General features: G+C 46.9%; 1 protein-coding gene across 2 annotated transcripts in view; it reads left to right on the top strand.

The window, feature by feature from the left end:
• The window catches only part of CAD (carbamoyl-phosphate synthetase 2, aspartate transcarbamylase, and dihydroorotase), a 71,580-nt gene that overhangs the window by 22,897 nt on the left and 28,260 nt on the right, over positions 1–20,423 (top strand). For both annotated transcript variants that reach the window (XM_077489389.1, XM_077489390.1), the window contains exons 6-26: positions 3,050–3,221; positions 5,521–5,706; positions 5,840–5,952; positions 6,060–6,208; positions 7,696–7,827; positions 7,902–8,135; positions 8,284–8,505; positions 8,599–8,787; positions 8,936–9,060; positions 10,124–10,257; positions 10,611–10,723; positions 10,802–11,049; positions 12,348–12,594; positions 13,076–13,174; positions 13,577–13,801; positions 14,125–14,307; positions 15,331–15,549; positions 16,650–16,817; positions 16,965–17,147; positions 18,839–18,943; positions 19,033–19,278. In XM_077489389.1, coding sequence (XP_077345515.1) covers positions 3,050–3,221; positions 5,521–5,706; positions 5,840–5,952; positions 6,060–6,208; positions 7,696–7,827; positions 7,902–8,135; positions 8,284–8,505; positions 8,599–8,787; positions 8,936–9,060; positions 10,124–10,257; positions 10,611–10,723; positions 10,802–11,049; positions 12,348–12,594; positions 13,076–13,174; positions 13,577–13,801; positions 14,125–14,307; positions 15,331–15,549; positions 16,650–16,817; positions 16,965–17,147; positions 18,839–18,943; positions 19,033–19,278 — 3,692 coding nt within the window. The remainder of the gene's footprint in view (positions 1–3,049; positions 3,222–5,520; positions 5,707–5,839; positions 5,953–6,059; positions 6,209–7,695; positions 7,828–7,901; positions 8,136–8,283; positions 8,506–8,598; positions 8,788–8,935; positions 9,061–10,123; positions 10,258–10,610; positions 10,724–10,801; positions 11,050–12,347; positions 12,595–13,075; positions 13,175–13,576; positions 13,802–14,124; positions 14,308–15,330; positions 15,550–16,649; positions 16,818–16,964; positions 17,148–18,838; positions 18,944–19,032; positions 19,279–20,423) is intronic.

Raw genomic sequence — 20,423 nt, forward strand, 5'->3', positions numbered from 1 at the left:
CACTAATTTGGGTTATTATTACCAAAAACATGTAGCAATATAAATTGTGGCCCAAATTTATGAACAAAAATGACTTATTTGCAAAATTTTATCATAGAAAGTAAAAAAAGTGCGTGGTGGTGGGGTTTTTTTTTCCAAATTTTTGCTTTTTTTTTTCACTTATGTTGCAAAAAATAAAAAATAAAACCCAGGGGTGATTAAATACCACCAAAAAAAGCTCTAATTGTATGAAAAATTTGTTTGTTTTTTTTTTATTTATTTTTTTTAGTTTGGGTACAGTGTTGCATGACTGAGTAATTGGCATTTAAAGCGTGAGAGCACTGAAAGCTGAAAATTGGTCTGGGCAGGAAGGGGGGTGTAAGTGCCCCAGTATTGAAGTGGTTACAGTCCCACATTCTGTATTGCTGTGCCATGACTAGAATTCAGTAGTAGAACCTGTGTTCTGAGTCCAAATATAGGGCCGCCATGCTGTCAGTGCCCCAGCGGATCCAATGATACACTAGCACAGCACCGGCGGATATAGTTGGGTTGAAAAAAAGACACAAGTCCATCTAGTTCAACCAAAGAAAAAAAAAATACAATCCCATATACCCAATCCTATACCCACAGTTGATCCAGAGGAAGGCGAAAAAACCCCAGCAGAGCATGATCCAATTGGCTACAGCAGGGGAAAAAATTCCTTCCTGATCTCCCGAGAGGCAATCTGATTTTCCCCGGATCAACTTTACCTATAAATGTTAGTACCCAGTTATATTATGTACATTTAGGAAAGAATCCAGGCCTTTCTTAAAGCAATCCACTGAGCTGGAGAGAACCACCCGTGGAGGGAGTCTATTCCACATTTTCACAGCTCTTACTGTGAAGAAACCTTTCCGTATTTGGAGATGAAATCTCTTTTCCTCTAGACGTAAAAAGTGCCCCCTTGTCCTCTGTGATGACCTTAAAGTGAATAACTCAACACCAAGTTCACTATATGGACCTCTGATGTATTTGTACATGTTGATTATATCCCTCCCCTTAAAGAGGAAGTAAACTCTCCCAATCTGATGCTTCTTTTCATTTAGTCCATTATAATAAGTAATTATCAAACTATAGCCACGGTAATCCCAAATCGCATATTACTTACTGTTTAAATAAACTTAAAAAAAAACTTGTTTCCAGGGGTTAGGCAGCGCCATCTTAAGTATTGTTTTCTGAGTCTGCCTTTACATTGAGCACTTCCTGTACTGTTAACCAAACCTCCCTTCTCAATCCAACATTTCTATGGCAACCCTGCTTCCCTATTTATAGCTGACTTGTTTTATTTCGTAGTATTTACTTGTGCCGATTATCTAGTGTTTGCCTGTTTCAGTCTTATCAGCTTCAGCTGGTAAGACTCCAGTAATGCTGTCCCATGCCCTGGTTTACACTGCATGTGATGTCACATGGGGTGTAGGAGGAAGCTCTCAGTCTCTTGGGATTTCAGTGTTGTGTGCCATAGGAAGTCCATGATAATAGATAGACAAGTACACAGAGTGTGCCGTAAATCAGGGGAGATCTGGGCATGCTCAGTGACGTCATTCTAAAGAACAAAAAGGATTACAACAATACTAAGCAAGTAAGGCGATATCTACAAGCAGTGTTCATTAGGGTTTTTTATGCTGATTTACATGGGACAAGGTTGTGGGGGAGGGGTTACAACCACTTTAATCTCCTCTTCTCAACCGGGAATAGATTTAGATCCTCTAATCTTTTCTCATAGCTGAGCTCCTCCATGCCTCTTATCAGTTTGGTTGCCCTTCTCTGCACTTTCTCCAGTTCCCCCGATATCCTTTTTGAGAACTGGTGCCCAAAACTGAACTGCATATGAGGTCTTGCTATTGATTTGTACAGGGGCAAAATTATATCTCTCTCTCTCTCTGGGGTCCATATCTCTCAATACAAGTAAGGGCTTTGATGCGATGCACCGGCAGATGCGTGGCATGGGCACGGCACTGGCAGATGCGTGGCATGGGCACGGCACTGGCAGATGCGTGGCATGGGCACGGCACTGGCAGATGCGTGGCATGGGCACGGCACTGGCAGATGCGTGGCATGGGCACGGCACTGGCAGATGCGTGGCATGGGCACGGCACCGGCAGATACAACAATACATGTGCGCACACAGTTTTTTTTTTGTTTTCCTTAGTCTCTTGCTGATCTGGTCTCCACCAATGTTTTATGTTGAAGTCCTTTCACATCTCTAACCTTCTCTCTGCTTAGTGCGTCTTGCAGGAAAACCAGAATATGAGATGTCATCTTGTTTCCTGTCTGTCTATATTGTACATTTTAATGCAGAGAAGAGCTAGAATTATGCTGAGAAGGAAATGTCATACCGAGCCCAGAGAGATGCCAGCAAGATATGGTGCACCTAAAGTCAACACACTTGTTTTTGGCTAGAGCAGGGAAGGGTTAGGACCGGTCTGGTTTTATCTGTGGGGGTTATTTACTAAAACTGGAGAGTGCAAAATCTGGTGCAGCTGTGCATAGAAACAAATCAGCTTCCAGGTTTTATTTTCAAAGCTTAATTGAACAAGCTGAAGTTAAAAACTGATTATCTACCATGCACAGCTACACCAGATTCTGAGTGCTCCAGATTTAGTAAATCAACCCCAACTTGTCCTTCTGGGGGCGATTTTTATCCTTTCTGAATGTTCTCATGTTTATTGTAAATTGTGAAATATTCCAGAATAGAGGGTACATTTACCAGTGGGGATGTCTGTTCCAGTGCTAGCTAGATATTTTTCCTTCCCTTCCCCAGGGCAGAAGTAGAGACATTTCTTCCCAAGTGGGACACTGGATAGCAAATTAGAGAGAGAGAGGGGAAAAAAAAGCTAAAATGTAATTTGTTCCTCCACCCTCATCAACCCCTGTTTTCATTACACACTTTATTTTAGGTGTCATCACTGGGTCTCTGTACATCTCTCTATGCAATGCAGGCAGATCATGACTAGTGGGATGGGCCTGTCTGTACATCTCAATGTGTCCATCATTTCTTGTTTCCTTCACTCAGTGCCATTTCTCTCCTCAGACTTTGACGGGCTGTTTCTCAGTAATGGTCCTGGAGATCCGGTCTTCTGCCAGGAGTCTGTCCAGAACATCCGAAACTTCATGCATGAAGACCAACCAAAGCCGGTGTTTGGAATCTGCCTGGGGCACCAGATCCTGTCCCTGGTCATCGGGGCCAAGACCTACAAGATGAAGTAAGCATGGACTGTGGGGGCGAGGTGTTATTGGGTACTCTCTGGTGGCAGCTCCTCTCAGTTAACTTATGGTTGGCTTGGTTAGTCAAAATTCAGCCATTGATGCAGGACATTGTGGATGGAGTTTGGAAGGGTTGGATCCTTTGTGTTTTTTTTTTATTGCGGTGTCCTCATTGCGAGATTTATCTTCACTTACACTTCCTTACTACGTGACTTGGGTTCCAGAGGGGACACAGGTGGAAATAAAAAAAAAAAACTGTTCAGAGGACCCTTCCTCAGATGGCGTGTCTGGTAATACAAAGACCTTGTTGGTCTGCTCTTTGGTTATTCTAGGTAATGTAGAGTGCAGCTGTCAGGTTATGCGATGTTCCAAAGATGGTGGGTATGGTTATACAAAACCTGGTTTGTGTGCTCTATGGTTATTGGTAATGTAGCGTGCAGGTGGCACTTATGGCAAGAAGGAAGAAAATGCCTCATAGGGAGGTCTGGCTTTACCATTGATATGGTATGTCTGCTGTACGGTTATTCTGGGAAATGTAGAGCACCGCTGTCACCATAGCAAGAGGGCAGGCGATATTCCTCAGATGGGGTCTGGTAATGTAAGGACCTGGTTTATCTGCTCTGTAGTTGTATTGAGTAATGTACAGTGCAGCTGTCACCTTAGCAGGAGAAGGGCAGCCGATGTTCTCAGATTGGGGTCTGGTGATACAAATAAGTACCCGGTTTGTCTGCTTTATGGTTATTCTTGGTAAATTAGACTGCAGGTGGCACCATGGCTGGTGGGAAATTGATGGGATTCTGGTTATACAATGACATGGTTTGCTCTATGGTTATGCTGGATTATGTAGAGAGCTTGTATCGCCATAGCAGGAGGGCAAGCAATGTTCTACAGCTGGAGGTCTGGTTATACAAGGACCTGTTGTATCTGCTCTTGGGCTATTCTTGGTAACAGTGCAGATGTCACCATAGCAGGAGGGTAGACTATGTTCCTCAGATGGGGGTCTGGTTATACAAGCACCATGACAGAAGTGCAGGCAATGCATCAGGTGGGGTTCTGGTTATTCGATGACCTGGTTTGTCTAGTTTATGGTTATTTTGGATTATGTAGAGAGCTGGTGTCGCCATAAAAGTAGGGCAGGCATGCACACACTGTTTCTCAGATGGCATTCTGGTTATGCAAGGACCTGGTCTGTCTCTCCTTTTTGGATGTCCTTGGCAGGAGAGATGGTGATGTTCCTCAGATGGAGTACCTACTGCGTCTGCTCTGTGGTTATTATAGATAATGTAGCGTGCAGGTGTCAATTTGGAAGGAGAGTAGGTAACTTTCCTTATGGAGGTTTGGTTTTACTTGGACCTGGTGTGTCTTCTCCATGATTATTCTAGGTAACGTAGAGCGCAGGCGATGTTCCTCAGATAGCGAGTCTGGGTGTACAAGGACCTAGTTTGTCTGCTCTATGGTTATTCTTGGTATTGTAGACTGCAGATGGCACCTTTGGTAGGAGGGTAAATGATGTTCCTCTCATGGAGGACGGTGCGTCTGCTCTATGGTTATTCTAGGTTATGCAGAGAGCTGGTGTCACAACAGTAGGGCAGGCCCTGTTTCTCATATGGTGTTCTGGTTATACAAGCGCCTGGTTTGTCTCCTCTTTGGTTATCCTGGGCAGAAGAGGTGGTGATGTTCCTCAGATGGAGTGCCTAGTGTGTCTGCTCTATAGTTATTCTAAGTAAGGTAGAATGCAGGTGACATCATAGCAGGTGGGCAGACGCAGATGGGGGTCTGGTAATTCAAGGATGGTTTGTCTATGTGGTTACTCTGGATAATATAGAGTGCAGGTATCAACATGGCAGGCGATGTTCCTCATGTGGAGGTCTGGTTATATAGGGACCTGCTGTCTGTTCTGTGGTTATTCTTTGTGTTGTAGACTGCAGATGACACCTTGGCAGGAGGGAAGGCAGTGTTCTTCAGGTGGTGCTCTGTTTGAACAGGGATTTGGTTTGTCTGCTCTATGGTTATTCTGGGTAATGTAGAGTGCAGGTGGCACCATGGCAAGAGGGTAGGCAATTTTCCTCATATGGAAGTCTGGTTATACAAGGATCTGGTTGGTCTGCACTGTGGTTATTCTGGGTAATGTGTGCAGGTGCTACTATGGCAGGAGGGCAGGCAATGTTCCCCCAGATGAAGTTCTAGTTATTTTTCGGTAATTTAGAGGTGCCTTTCACTGGTAATAGATGCATTTCAGTTCCCGGAGGTGGGATTGAGAGGGGACTGTTCTCAGCCCTGATCTCATCTTCTACACAGGTATGGCAACCGCGGCCATAACCAGCCGTGTATCCACGAGGGCTCCCGAAGATGCTTCATCACCTCTCAGAATCATGGCTACGCCGTCGACCCCAAAACCTTACCAGAAGGCTGGTCACCGCTCTTTACCAATGCCAATGATGAGTCCAATGAGGGCATCGTTCACGACTCCAAACCGTTCTTCAGGTGGGTGAAGCTTCTTTCTTTAATGGCTGCTGATGGAGTCTTCAGAAAATATTGCAATTTCGTGTGTTATAGTCATGTAACCTTCTAGAGCAGAACGTTCATTATGTGGGGGTCTCCTGGTTTGCTCTTCCAGTGTGCAGTTCCACCCTGAGCACCGTGCTGGCCCCATGGACTTGGTGTGTCTTTTTGACGTCTTCTTGGACACCGTGCGGGATATAAAGGCTGGGAGAGTGGGAGGAGTCACAGGTGAGTTCCCATAATGGTGGGAGGAAGTTGACCACCAATATAGCGAGTGGTGGATTAATTCACAGCAAATATGATTACATCTGTCCGTCTTCTGCTCTCTCCTCTAGTGAAGCAGCGGCTTGACGATCTCCTGTCATACAAAGATGCTCCCAGCGTGTCTGAGTTGATTGCCTGCAGACCTCGTAAAGTGTTGATCCTGGGCTCTGGGGGGCTCTCTATTGGCCAGGCCGGGGAGTTTGACTACTCGGGATCCCAGGTAACGTCTCCAACAGGAAACTTTTCCAGAGAGCTGTGCAGGCTGCCATTGCTACTTCTTAAACACCGATTTCTTGGCTGCCATGTTTACCTGCAGCTTCAATAACTTGTATGTGAGTAAGGATGTCTGATATTTTAGATGGGCATTATGGAGGACCCTGTTGGTCAGGGTACTAACCAGGCAACAGATGTCCTTCAGAAGGGCATTGGCAGCTCTCATGTGTGTCTGTAAGGAAAGGTTTGCTGTAAACTGTCACTTCCAATGCCATTGGAATGAGCGCTGGTTTGGCAGACTGAGGGCATCGTAAATTTGTCTTTAGTCAGCACAGAGATGTGGGTGGAGGATGGGGAATCAAAGTTGTATGGATGGGATGAGTGATGTCTGGTCTATTGGAGAGAAAAGAGATGAGGGATGACAGGTGGACACTTTGCATTTCAAAAATGATTGTGCAAATTTTGTCTGACCCTTAAATATAAGATTGCCGGTTCTTACTGCATTCCGAGCCCCATCTGTGGTTGCAAATTAGAGAGCTACCCAATTCACCTCTGACAGTGCCCTGGTTGTTGGGTGCCTAGTCTTGCTGGTTGGTGGGTGCAGAACTGTGGTTGCAGTCAGGGCATCCAGTTTGGTGGTGCTTGCAGGGCTGCGGTGCCCTGGTGGGCAATAGTTGCCTTGCCGGGACGCACTGGTGGGTACAGAGCCAGTTGGGTCAGTGAATGCAGTGCGGCATTGCCCTAGTTGGCAATAGCCGCAGAGCTGGAGGGCACCATGGATGGCAGTAGTTGCAAAGCCAGTGGGACACCCTTGTTTGCATCCATTGCAGAGCCAGGGTGCACTGGTTGGTGGATGCAGAGCCAGTTTGGTCGGTGAGTGGTGTGCTGGGATGCTATGGTTATCAATAGCTGCAGAGCTGGTAGGGAGCATGGATGGCAGTAGTTGTGGGACACCCCAGTTTGGTATTGTTTGCTTAGTTGGGGTGCCATGGATGTCAATAGTTGCAGAGCCAGTTGGGTCGGCAAGTGCAGTGCAGTAGCCAACCATGGATGACAGTAGTTGCAAAGCCAGCAGGACACCCTGATTGGCTGTGGGATACCCAGTCTAGGCACTTTGTGGACTGGTCTTTGGCTTCACCAACACAAAAGAGTAGCTGACGTGCCTGATGTAAGTGCAGTGTCGAGACACCTTGGTTGATGGTGTCTGCAGAGCTGGAATGCCCTGATTACAAAGGCGGAAGGGCGCCTTGGTTGGCAGTGTTTGCAGAGCTAGGGTGCCCTGACTGGTGGCTGCAAAGCTTAGGTGGGTTTGTGAGTGCATTGTCTGGGTGCCCTGGTTGGTGGTGGGTTGGCATATAGAATAAATATTTCAGAACATCTTTTAGCCTCAAATCCACATCTTCTTCTAATTTTTATGATAATTTTTTTTTTTTTTTTTTTTATTGCTTGTGAACTGACCTCCTCTGACTTCCCACAATTCTCTTCTCTGTCCAGGCCATTAAAGCGCTGAAAGAGGAAAACATCCAGACTGTGCTTATTAACCCCAACATTGCCACGGTGCAGACCTCCAAGGGGCTTGCGGACAAGGTGTACTTTCTGCCAATCACGGCAGACTATGTAACACAGGTGGGTGTGATCAGAAACCGAGGTACTGGCGATGTTCCCGCGGATCACTATTGACCCTTCTACTTCCTTCACAGGTGATAAAGAACGAGAGGCCAGATGGCGTTCTCCTGACATTTGGCGGTCAGACGGCTCTGAACTGCGGGGTGGAGCTGACAAAACGCGGGGTGCTGGAGAAGTACAATGTGCGTGTCCTGGGCACCCCTGTGAAGTCCATTGAGATGACGGAAGACCGGAAGATCTTTGTGGAAAAGATGGAGGAGATCGGGGAACATGTGGCACCAAGTGAGGCCGCCTCCTCGCTGGAGCAGGTAATGGAGTGCTTGGTATGGGGGGGGGTCACTGCCCTATGGAGGCTCAGTATTGCCTCCCAATGTCTTCAGGCTATTCTTACTTGGGTGATAGTAACTTGACTCTGAATAATGACCACTTTTTTTTTCTCCCCTCCTTCCTCATTAGGCTCAGGCTGCTGCGGACCGTCTGGGGTACCCGGTCTTGGTACGTTCGGCCTACGCACTTGGTGGGCTGGGCTCTGGCTTCGCCAACTCGAAAGAGGAGCTAACGTCCCTGGTGTGCCAGGCATTCGCCCACACCACGCAGGTCCTGGTGGACAAATCGCTGAAGGGATGGAAGGAGATTGAGTATGAGGTGGTGAGAGATGCCTACAACAACTGCATAACGGTAAGCAGATTTCTGTACATCGCCAAACTTGTTAGATGTGGAGCTTTTGGATTGGAAGGTCTCAGAATTAAGTCTCTCACGCTCTCTCTCTAGGTGTGTAACATGGAGAACGTGGACCCTCTGGGTATCCACACCGGGGAGTCCATAGTGGTGGCGCCCAGCCAGACACTGAATGACCACGAGTATAACATGCTACGCAACACTGCTATCAAGGTGATCCAGCACCTGGGCATTGTGGGAGAGTGCAACATCCAGTATGCCCTTAACCCACACTCTGAGCAGGTAAAGGACTAGCATGGTATCCTGAAATAGACACAACCCAGGCGTTCTATAAGGTAGTGGAGGGGAACGAGATTCTTTTCTTGCAGAGTCACACGGAGCCTCCCTCTTAGTGTTGATGTGTCACCTGTTCATATTCTATTTCTCGCAGTATTACATCATCGAGGTGAACGCGCGGCTCTCACGCAGCTCGGCCCTGGCAAGCAAGGCCACCGGATACCCCCTGGCATATGTGGCAGCCAAACTGGCATTAGGGATCCCTCTTCCGGTTCTCAGGTATGTCCTCTACCAGCTCCCCATCAGTCTTGATGTATGGGTGCTGCTGTAAATCCACCGTATGACCACAGTATGCCTTTTTTTGAAAGCGACTGTAAGGGTTCATTTTTTTTTTTTTTTTTTTTAACATATACTTGGCTCCACTGTGCAGCTCGTTCTGCACAGAGTGGCCCTGATCATCGTCTTCTGGGGTCCTCGGTGGCTCTCGCGGCTCCACCCCACATCAGATAACCCCTTAGGGGAAGCGCTCTCCTGAGGGGGTGCTCCCGAGTCCGGCAATCGGCGTCCATAGAGGCCGAATGTATAACTCGGCGCCTGCGTCATTGGATTTGATAGCAGCGCAGCCATTGGCTCCCGCTGCTGTCAATATATCCAATCAAGAGCTGAGCCCTGGGCAGAAAGACAGTGTGTCCCCACTGGTCAAGTTCCAGGGCTCAATTAAGCAAAATGGGGAGGGGGGGGGGGGGTTGGCGGCTGGGGGGGTCGTCGCTGCTAGGTGTTTTTTTTTTTTTTTTTTTTTAAAGGTGAGAAAGAACGAAGGTTTACAAACCCTTTATGTTCTTATGCACATTTTTCCCCCTGTTGATAGCTTCAACGTTGCAGGAGAGATCTAAAACTGTGAACATGTGTGTTTCTAGTTCAGATCAGGTTAAACTGGAAATTTTGTCTAAATAATCAGAGCCATTATTGGTTATTGGGGGGGCACTGGGTCTGGGCATCTAAGCTTCAGCAACCTCTGGTATACAAAAGATTTTTTTTTTTTATGTCTGCATGTTGAACCCCTCCTACCTTTCCAGTAGCTGTTCCTTTTTTTGCGTACAGTGCCCCCTGCTTATATCCAACTGATCCTTCATCTCATTTAGGTTGGTGTCCACTGGCCAATGTAAAGAATGAAACATGAGCTGCATTTTATAATGAAAATGCCAAGTCTGTAATTCTGGTCCTCCTAGTTTTAGTAGTTCATTCAGTCACTGGCCCAGAATGACCAGGCAAGCTAGCATTTTTCGTAAGGTCAGACGAGATGTCTTCTAAGTCTTGTTTCTCTCCTCCATCCTTTTTGTAGAAACTCTGTCACCAACTCCACCACAGCCAACTTTGAGCCCAGCCTGGATTACTGCGTGGTGAAGGTCCCCCGCTGGGATCTTAGTAAATTCCTACGAGTCAGCACCAAGATCGGCAGCTCAATGAAGAGCGTGGGTAAGTACATGGGTTGGTGGTGATGTTTTGGCATATTCTAGAGATCTCCCTCGCTTCCTCTGTGCTTTTGGCTGCACCCCTCAGAAATCCACCTAAAATGGCCACCATCCCTCAACTTCCTTTTACAAATTGCCAGGTGACTGGATATCATGTTGATCCTCTGCCTTCCGTCTTTCACTGACCTGGACTCCTGACCTCACTTGATGCTTTCGTGTCCTAGGTTTGTGGATGGATTGAAGCCAAAGGATGGCAGCCAGGCATTTTAGGAGGAGGTTCCGTAGTGGTGGTCTCCATGTTTTTTCCATGGCAGGTTTTTTCGTTGATATGTTATGGTTCATGCTTTACTGTTCCAGGGGAAGTCATGTCGGTGGGACGGAATTTCGAGGAGGCTTTCCAGAAGGCACTGCGTATGGTGGATGAGAACTGCGTGGGGTTCGACCACACGTTGAAAGCGGAGTCTGATGAGGTAAGCATGGTCGCCAGATTTGAGTGAATTTGATGTTGCGTTGGCAGTGGCAGGTTTATCACTCTCCTTGTCCTTCAGGAGCTGGAGACCCCCACGGACAAGCGAATATTTGTGCTGGCAGCAGCTCTGCGGGCTGGCTACACCATCGAGCGCCTGTACGAACTGACAAAGATCGACCGCTGGTTCCTCCACAAGATGAAGAACATCACAGACCACCTATCCATACTGGAGTCCTACCAGGGCGACACCGCCATGACCCGGGATGTACTGCTCCGTGCCAAACAGCTGGGCTTCTCCGACAAGCAGGTGGCAATAGCTGTGCAGAGGTGAGGGCTTCGATGCCATCTTGTACCTATTTGGCATACTTGCCTCTCTGGTGTCTAGCTTTCTCCTACCTCCCCTCTGTTCTCTGTAATAGGAGAAGTAATATACTCCCATCTTGGGTCCCCCATATCCCCTACCTCCCCTCCATTCCCAATAATAGAAGAGGTGGTATACACCTGTGTCTCTTACTTCATTTTCTGTAATATAAGACTTATTGTATGCATTTCTGGTGCCCCATGTATTCATCAGCTCCTCTGTTCCCTGTAAAGGTGTTTTACTCCCCTCTCTGGTGTCCAGTGTCTTTTACTGCTCTTCTGTTCTCTGTAATAGAAGAGGTACAGTGGAACCTTGGTATTCTACTCTCCTCCCAGGTGTCCCATTTCTTCTACTACTTCTCTGTTCCATGTAACAGAAGAGGTATTCTACTCTCCTCCCAGGTGTCCTATTACATGGAACAGAGAAGTAGTAGAAGAAATGGGACACCTGGGAGGAGAGTAGAATACCTCTTCTGTTACATGGAACAGAGAAGTAGTAGAAGAAATGGGACACCTGGGAGGAGAGTAGAATACCTCTTCTATTACATGGAACAGTGAAGTAGTTGAAGACATGGAAGAGGTATTCTACTCTCCTCCCAGGTGTCCCATTTCTTCTACTATGCCTCTGTTCCATGTAATAGAAGAGGTAGTCTACTCTCCTCCCAGGTGTACCATGTCTTCTACTACGCCTCTGTTCCCTGTAATAGAAGAGGAGATTTTCTTGCCTCTCTGGTGTCCATATCCCCTACCTCATCTATGTTCCAGTGCTGAAGCCTTTGCTGTTGTCTGTTTAGCATTTAACTCTTGCAGGTGTGTTGGATGTCTGTGTCTGCCGCTGTGCACTGTGGTTCCTTCCTCTGACCTGTCTTGAGTCACTGATAATTCCTGTGGCTGAAGTAGGGGACAGGAAGGAATCACAGCTCCCATCAGGGGAGACTCGTATCTGAAACTCCTGGAAGTGTTGAATGAAGACACCACCGGGGGTTGCAGTCCTGTAGTTGAGGAAAAATAGGAGACGCTGGGGATGGGGAGTTTGGAGGTCTTCTATTGCAGGGAACTTTCAGCTGGATTTTGTATTTATTTTTTTGCAATATGCATGGCCGCTTTAAAATCTTTGCCAGCTGTTTGCTTAATGTGTGGCCAGATCTGGTGGCAGGTAATGAAAGGGGGTCTTGGTATGTAATTTGTAGGGTAGTTCGGATATATAGTTTGGACTTTGGACTTTGGCATGGTATAACCTGGATGTTTTTCTCCCTCATTCACAGCACGGAGCTCGCTGTCCGGAAGTTGCGGCAGGAATGGCAAATCCTTCCGGCAGTGAAGCAGATTGACACGGTGGCCGCTGAGTGGCCGGCACAGACCAATTACCTGTACCTGACCTACAACGGCACACAGCACGACCTGACGTTTGAGGAGCCACACGTCATGGTGATCGGCTCCGGTGTCTACCGCATCGGTAGCAGCGTGGAGTTCGACTGGTGTGCGGTGGGCTGTATACAGGAACTGCGCAAGGTGAGGTGTGGCTGCGGGAGAAGCAGAGCTGCCTGGGGATCTGTATGATTTCAAGAATGCTCCTCTGGGGCGGGGCCTGTCAGTGGCCTTTTTGTTATCTGCCCAATCTGCTTACTAAAGCACGATCAAGGTGTTTTGATATTTGCATAACTTCTCCCATGTGCCAGCCCACTGCAGGCACCAGGACTGAGTACTGAGGCAGGAAGCTATATACAGCACCCTGCTGGTCCCTCCCATAAGCTATGATCTGCCTGAATTGCACAGAGACCCAGTCACGTCGCTAGCTCTAAAATAAGTTTATCATGAAAATTTAAGGGTTTTAAGTCTATTCGATAAGTGACAATTATACCTATTGATCCTGTCTTGAAACTTATGAGCTAATCCATTTTCTGTGCTCTCTGCCTGCTCTGCACATTGTTCCCATTTATTTTTATTTTTTTTCCTCTTTGGGTTTCAATTAACTTTAATTCTGTTTTCGCAGATGGGCTTCAAGACAATTATGGTGAATTATAACCCGGAGACAGTCAGCACTGACTACGACATGTGCAACAGGCTCTACTTTGACGAGATCTCCTTTGAGGTGAGTGTCGGAGGGTGGTGCAGGTCCTTTAAAGGGCACCTGCCCTCTAATTAGGGAGGGCACACAGAGCCATTGTTCACATGAAGTAAAACTTAAATATAAGCAGTTCAAGTTGCAAGCAAATCTTAAAGGCTGCTTTAAAAATGGATCTTGCCTCCAAACTCTCCTGCCTTTTTAATAGTTTAAGGCGATGAGTGATTTTGTCGACCAATGAGATGGTAGAACCAAGCTTAGTTATTGGGGAGTGAAATTTTGGACTCAATGTTTTCTTAAAGTCAGCGGTGGACACAGAAGACCAACTGGTGCTTTGGGGAGGGGGGGCGGCGAATTAAGAGGCGCAGGTGATGACCCTTTTGGCATGTGGTTAGCTCTTGTACTTACTGCTCCTGTCCTCTCTTCCAGGTGGTGATGGACATCTATGAGCTGGAGAACCCAGAGGGGATCATCTTGTCCATGGGAGGCCAGCTACCAAACAACATAGCCATGTCCCTGCACCGACAGCAGTGCCGTGTCCTTGGCACCTCGCCTGACTCCATTGACTCTGCCGAAAACCGCTTCAAGTTTTCCCGCCTGCTGGACACCATTGGGATCAGCCAACCGCAGTGGAAGGAGCTGTCTGATATGAAGGTATGCCTCTGGAATAAAGAGGTACCCTGCAGTGTGCTCAGCGGGCCTCTGGGATAATGGGGTACACTGGGTCTACTGTGCCCAACTCTGTGATATACTGGGCTTTGGATATAATCTGCCCGCATTTGCTATATGGGGGTGTATGCTTGGTCTGCTCTGCCTGCCTCCGGATTAAGGGGAGGGCATGCTGTGTCTGCTCTGCCCGCCTCAGGGATAAGGGGGCTTATGCTGGGTCTGGCTCCACCTCCTTTGGTCTCCCATTTCTCATAATGCCTCCTCTGCCTCAATCCCCCTCGCTCACCTTTCTGTCTTTCTTTCTCCAGTGTGCTCTGCAGTTCTGTAACTCGGTGGGGTTCCCCTGCGTGGTGCGCCCATCCTACGTTCTTAGCGGGGCTGCCATGAACGTTGCACATTGCGACGAAGATCTGGAGAAAGTGCTCAGCAACGCCGTTGCCGTGTCCAAAGAACATCCCGTGGTCATCTCCAAATACATCCAGGAAGCCAAGGTCAGTCGGTGTTTGTTTGTTTTTTTTCTTAAGTTAAGAATGTGATCTGGTGAGTTATTGATCAATAAACTCTGACCTCACCAGATGAAAACCGTAATTCTCAGAACAAGAAGTAATAATAATGATTTATTGGAGCTCAGGATAATGTACCGTATTTATTGGCGTATAACACGCACCCCAAGTTTAGGAGGGAAATTTAAGGAAAAAAAACTTGCATTTAAATGCCCATCAATGCAGCCTTATCGGTGTCCATCTGAAGCCTTGTCAGTGTCATTTGCAGCCTTGTCATGCAGCCTGTCCGTCATTGCAGCCTTGTCATGCAGCCTGTCCGTCATTGCAGCCTGTCCGTCATTGCAGCCTGTCCGTCATTGCAGCCTTGTCCGTCGTTGCAGCCTTGTCCGTCGTTGCAGCCTTGTCCGTCGTTGCAGCCTTGTCCGTCGTTGCAGCCTTGTCCGTCGTTGCAGCCTTGTCCGTCGTTGTCGGCTTTTATTTTTAAAAATGGCGCCGCCGAGATGTCCTGTGTATCTTGGCGGCGCCTGATAGTTCTCGGCCGTACTGGGCGGCTTTCGGCTGCCTTCGGCCATACTGGGCGGCTTGTGGCGGCTTTCGGCCGCATCGGCCCTGCTCGTCGGTTTTCGGCCGCCGAGAAGGGCCGAAGGTGGCTGAAAATCGCACAGAAATCGCAGAGGATTGGCGTATAACACGCACCCGTGGTTTTCCCCTGATTTTAAGGGGAAAAAGGTGCGTGTTATACGCCGATAAATACGGTAACTGCTGTAAACTATTCTCAAGTATTTAGATTGGGCACAAAAATGAATACCTTCTACAATGTCTGATGTGCGAGTCTGACTTTATAGAGGAATGCTTGAACGCCCATCATTGCCAGCTCTGTCTTTGTATTTTATTCTGCAGACCCCCTGATGAATAAGCTGGGTCATTTGCATTGGCCGCCTTGAGATTTAATGAAGCCTTTTTTATTTTTAGTCTGTTAATGCCATGTATGTTGTTCTCCCCCCCCCCCAGGAGATAGACGTGGATGCTGTGGCCTGTGATGGGGTGGTGGTGGCAATCGCCATCTGTGAGCATGTAGAGAATGCCGGAGTCCACTCTGGAGATGCCACACTGGTCACCCCTCCTCAGGACATCACCCCCAAAACCCTGGAGAGGATCAAAGCCATTGTCCATGCGGTGGGGCTGGAGCTCCAGGTTACCGGACCCTTCAACCTGCAGCTGATTGCCAAGGTAAGAGGGCCAATCTATCTCAACACTATGACTTCTTTTACCATCAACCCTACCTGTCTGCTCATAAGCCCTCACGTGATCAGCTTATTAAAATGAACCTGTAACCTCAAGGAGGAGCTCCAAGCCTCATGCAGGTATTTCAAAGTTCTACTTTTTCATTTTAAATCAGGCTTTGCAGGAAGAGGGGTGAAGAATAATTTAGGAGCCACATGGAGAGAGAAAAAATAGATATTTGGGTTTAGGACTTCAATGTCTCCTATGACTCCAATGTCATGGTGTGCATGGCGTGCTCTAGGCCTCCCATGATGCAATGAACCATTTATTGGATGCCTAGGTTTGGATGGGGGAGTCACAAGCTTGCGATTGTCCTAAGTTTTATATAGTTGGGTTACTTGTCCACATGAGACCACGTCAAGTCTTTCACCCCTCGCTTTTTTTTTTTTTTTCGCATTGCTTACTAATGTATACAAGAAATTAATAATAATGAAGTCCAGTGACTGAAACAGTGAAAACGTGAAGGACTTAGGATTCACTCTTGAGATGACATTTTGAATAGTGGAATATAGTGTGACTGGTCGTTGAGACGCCAGAAATACTATATCGTTCACCAAGAAAGTATAGATGTATACTCTTGGCAGACGGAGTGGACTCACATGCTGGCAGTAGTGGGTCAATCAAGCTTGTATCAGCCAAAGCCTGGGACTCCGATGTTGCACTAGGCTTGATAGACCTGGAACATGGTTGGAGATTGATCCACAAGTAGGTAGCAAGTAGGCAGGTGTTCTCACCCGGACCAATGTAAAGATGGTGAAAAACAAAAATGCTCCATGTGGTGCAGTTCAAAAAGTGGGATTTATTGTAAAAAGTACATTCATCAAATCATAGAGGTGTACAAAAATGTGATCACGAGTTAAAAGCAATGTCTGGAGCAGTAAAATGCAAACTGATGCGTTTCGTCTCAATGGACTTTCGTCTCAACTGGGGCTCCAATATCTTCTATCTATCATAATCATGCATGTTATCACTCTAACGCATATACATTTCCTCTATCATGTTTGTCACATTGGACGCCTCCCATAGTCTCCTTGTCTTCTCTGCAGGACGATCAGCTGAAAGTGATCGAGTGCAACGTCCGAGTCTCTCGCTCCTTCCCCTTTGTCTCCAAGACTCTGGGGGTGGACATGGTGGCTCTGGCCACACAGGTGATCATGGGAGAGGAAGTGGAGCCGGTTGGACTGATGACGGGGACAGGAATTGTGGGTGTGAAGGTAAGACTTCCGTCCTCCTAGGCAAAGTAGAAATCAGGAGCCTTTCATACCGTTTTGGTGAGTTTGGAAAGAAAGCTCAAACCAAGTCAAATGTTTGTCAGTAATTGATTTTTTTTTTTTTCTTTCTTTTCTCCTTTTCTAACCCAGGTGCCTCAGTTCTCCTTCTCTCGACTGGCCGGAGCAGATGTGGTCCTTGGGGTGGAGATGACCAGCACGGGGGAGGTGGCCTGCTTTGGAGAGAACCGCTACGAAGCCTATTTGAAGGCCATGCTGAGTACCGGCTTTAAGATTCCACAGAAAAACATTCTGCTGACCATTGGGAGCTACAAGGTGAGAGACCCGGGGGGGGATGCGGTTTCACCGCTTGGTTGAATTTAGTGCTCAGATAACGATGGGTCCGAATTTAGAGAGACTCTCCTCCATGTCAGCAAACCTCTTCTGATTGAGAGAGAGCGTCTGGTGCTATGAAGCCCAGAAAACAATACAGGCACAGTTAAAATGTTGATCAACTGGTTCATCTTAGATTCTTTAGGAATCTATTCTGCAGCTTATTCTTTTTAAAGAGTTTGCACCACAACTTGATGGTGAATGCCCCAAGTGGTCAAGTACATTTAGCACTGTGTCTCGTTTTGATACGTGACAGCATTGCACAATAAAAGCCGTTTTGTGCTGGCTGTCAGCTCCTTCCCAGACTAAAGCCCAATTTACGGTCTTTCCTTTTTTTTTTTTTTGGGGTGAGCTACAAGCCAGCACTGTATCTACCACAAGCTGTCCTTTTTGTTTACCAGTTTTTGGTTTCTGTTGTGCTTCAAGCTACCCACCTGGTGTATTTGAATGACAGCACTAATTTTCAGTACGTGTCTTATGCCAGAGACTAGTGCTGTCACTCGGACCTCATGAAATAGTGGTGTTTTGTTGAGCAGCATGGTCAAACAGTGGTGTGGGGAGGAAAAGAGGGTGACACACTAGTTCAGTAATCGTGGAACCGATGAGAACGTGACCTCTTGGGTCTCCTTGGGCATTTAACAGCACTTAAGCTGTGGTGATGCCACATTTTTGGCGTCCCTTTTACATTAGCTTTAATGGGCTACTTAAAGGCCACTCCCATCCCGACTACTATACACTCTCCTTTGCAACACTCAACCGCCACTTTTTTTTTCTTGGGTACAGCCATTGAAAGATACCCAGAGCTTATAGGGGGTGGTGACATCACTCCCCTCCATATGATAGTAGTCAGCCCTAATGATTGGCTGCTTATTGGAGAAGGTCAGATGCCCCGCATAACCGGAAAGCTTGTGTATTTTGCATTGAAAGTCATAGGAGGATCGATGCTGGAGCTGTATAATCAGACCCTGGCTCTGAATGGGCGAGGTGGTGGGGTCTCTCTTTTAAAGCAGTTATAAACCTTTTCATATAACCAGTGAAGTGACTGGCCTCAAGTGATACAGAGATGAAACACATCCTCCTGTAGAAGTTTTACCTTTTTTATCTGCCGTCGTCTTTTCTACATCTGTTCAAAGTCCAGAATTTATAAAGCTTGAGATATCAAGAGAAAAGGAGGTGGAGAGCTGAAATGACACCCTTCAGAGCTCGGTGAGGAGCACCCTGAGAGCTCATTGGAGGGAAAGGTCACCCCCTCCGCTGCACACAGGAAAAGAGCTGTGGCTGTCAGTCAGCTGGAGGTTCCTCCCCCGTCACCTTTTTTTTTCTCTTGGTGTCAGGAAAACTTGTCAGAAGTGACACATGCAGAGGAAGGAGGCAGCAACTAGAAATTACACTTAGTGCTTTGGACTAAGATAAGTTTGCGCTCTAGAGGGATATGCTTTGTTCATATTTCATGTCTGAGGTTTACAACTACTTTTTAAGTCTTGCAATGTACAAATTACTTTTACCCAGAATTCCAATCTTCTTGAGAGCCTTGTATTCCTTCTTTTTTTTTTTTTTTTCTTTTTTTTTTTTTTTAACATCATAACCCCTGCTGCCTGGTATTTTTATACTTTTTTTCTTTTCTCCTCTAACAGAATAAGAGCGAGCTCCTGCCCACCGTGCGGGCCCTGGAGAGCCTTGGGTACAGCCTGTTTGCCAGTCTTGGCACAGCCGACTTCTATACTGAACACGGAATCAAGGTGATTACACACGTTTTTTGTATTGTCAGCCTCCCTTTTCAGTGTCTCCTCGCCTTCAGCAGTAACCATTTTTTAATGGCTTCTTGCAGATTAAGGCGATGGATTGGGTTTTTGAAGATCCGGACTGCGATGGGCCCATGAAGGAGAAGCAGGGCAGCATCATGGACCATCTGTCCGAGAACCATTTTGATCTGGTCATCAACCTCTCCATGAGAAATTCTGGCGGTCGCAGGCTTTCCTCCTTCGTCACCCGCGGGTACCGTACTCGCCGTTTGGCGGTGGATTACTCCGTTCCCCTGATCATCGACATCAAGTGCACCAAACTGTTTGTGGAGGTGAGGAGTGTGGGGGAGAAGATTGGTAACTGCTTAGTCCTTATGTGCTGGAGATGGATGGTAGGGACTTTAAAGCAAAAGTGAATGCAAAAATGGGTTACAAAGTGAACCTGTGGTGGAATGTTAGGGTGAGAATAGTAGCTGAAGGGTAGTGTATACTCAATACATTCCCTTCAAGAAATACCCCCTTTGAGACCCATTTTTGTCATCACTAGGTTTAGCTGTCTTTGTTCAGTTGGGTAGGAGGGACTGGCATGCAGCAATAAACATCACAGCCCTCTGCCTCAATTGTTAATGAGAGAACGTGTCCCCGGAATCGCTTTAGACGTGCATGCCCCTCCCCACGGGACACCGGATGCTACAGACTTTGGCTGTGCCATCTCCTGATCACGCTTAATAGCGCATAGTCGGTGAACTGATCAGCAGATAGCACAGCTAGGGTCTGCTTCACCCTAGTAACCACAAATGAAAAACATGCAGCGCTGGCTTCCGAGTCCCATAATAGATGTCAGAAATCTGAATAGTCGGTGCTCTGGCTGCAAGTGTCCTCCAAACAGCAGATAAATGAAGAGCCGGCAACTCGCTCATCCATTTCAAAGTCTTTACCTACAGAATACTGACGACGAGAATGGCTTACATGTTTCGGTAAATTAATAGCCTTAGTCATAGGCTATGACTAAGGCTATTTGCTGAAACCTGTAGGCTGTTCTTATTATTCTGTAGCTAAATAGAGATTTTAATACGGATGTGCACGTTACCAGCTTTCCATCTGTCTGTAACCAGTAGGGATGGAGCATGCACGTCTAAAGTGATGCTTGGGTTGTTTTATTTATATGTATGTATGTGTGTGTATATATGTGTGTGTATGTATATGTATGTATATATGTATATGTATGTGTATATATGTATGTGTGTATGTATGTATGTATGTGCGTGACTGATGTTGACCCTGATAATTGTGCCCACACATGACTAGGAACATACAATTTTGATGGCAGAGAAAGTTGATAGGTAGTCCAGTGACAGTACTGATCAAGAGGGCTTGATAAGAATGGTCATTCAGACAGGAAATGAAGGTGGGCTTTGCAGGTTCAAAGAGTTTATTGTGAAGATGTAAGCTTGCAGGGAATTAAAAGGGAACGGGT

Source organism: Lithobates pipiens, unplaced genomic scaffold, assembly GCF_037356315.1.
Source record: "Lithobates pipiens isolate NorthernLeopardFrog02 unplaced genomic scaffold, aLitPip1_a1.2 Scaffold_18, whole genome shotgun sequence".
NCBI lineage: Eukaryota > Metazoa > Chordata > Amphibia > Anura > Ranidae > Lithobates > Lithobates pipiens.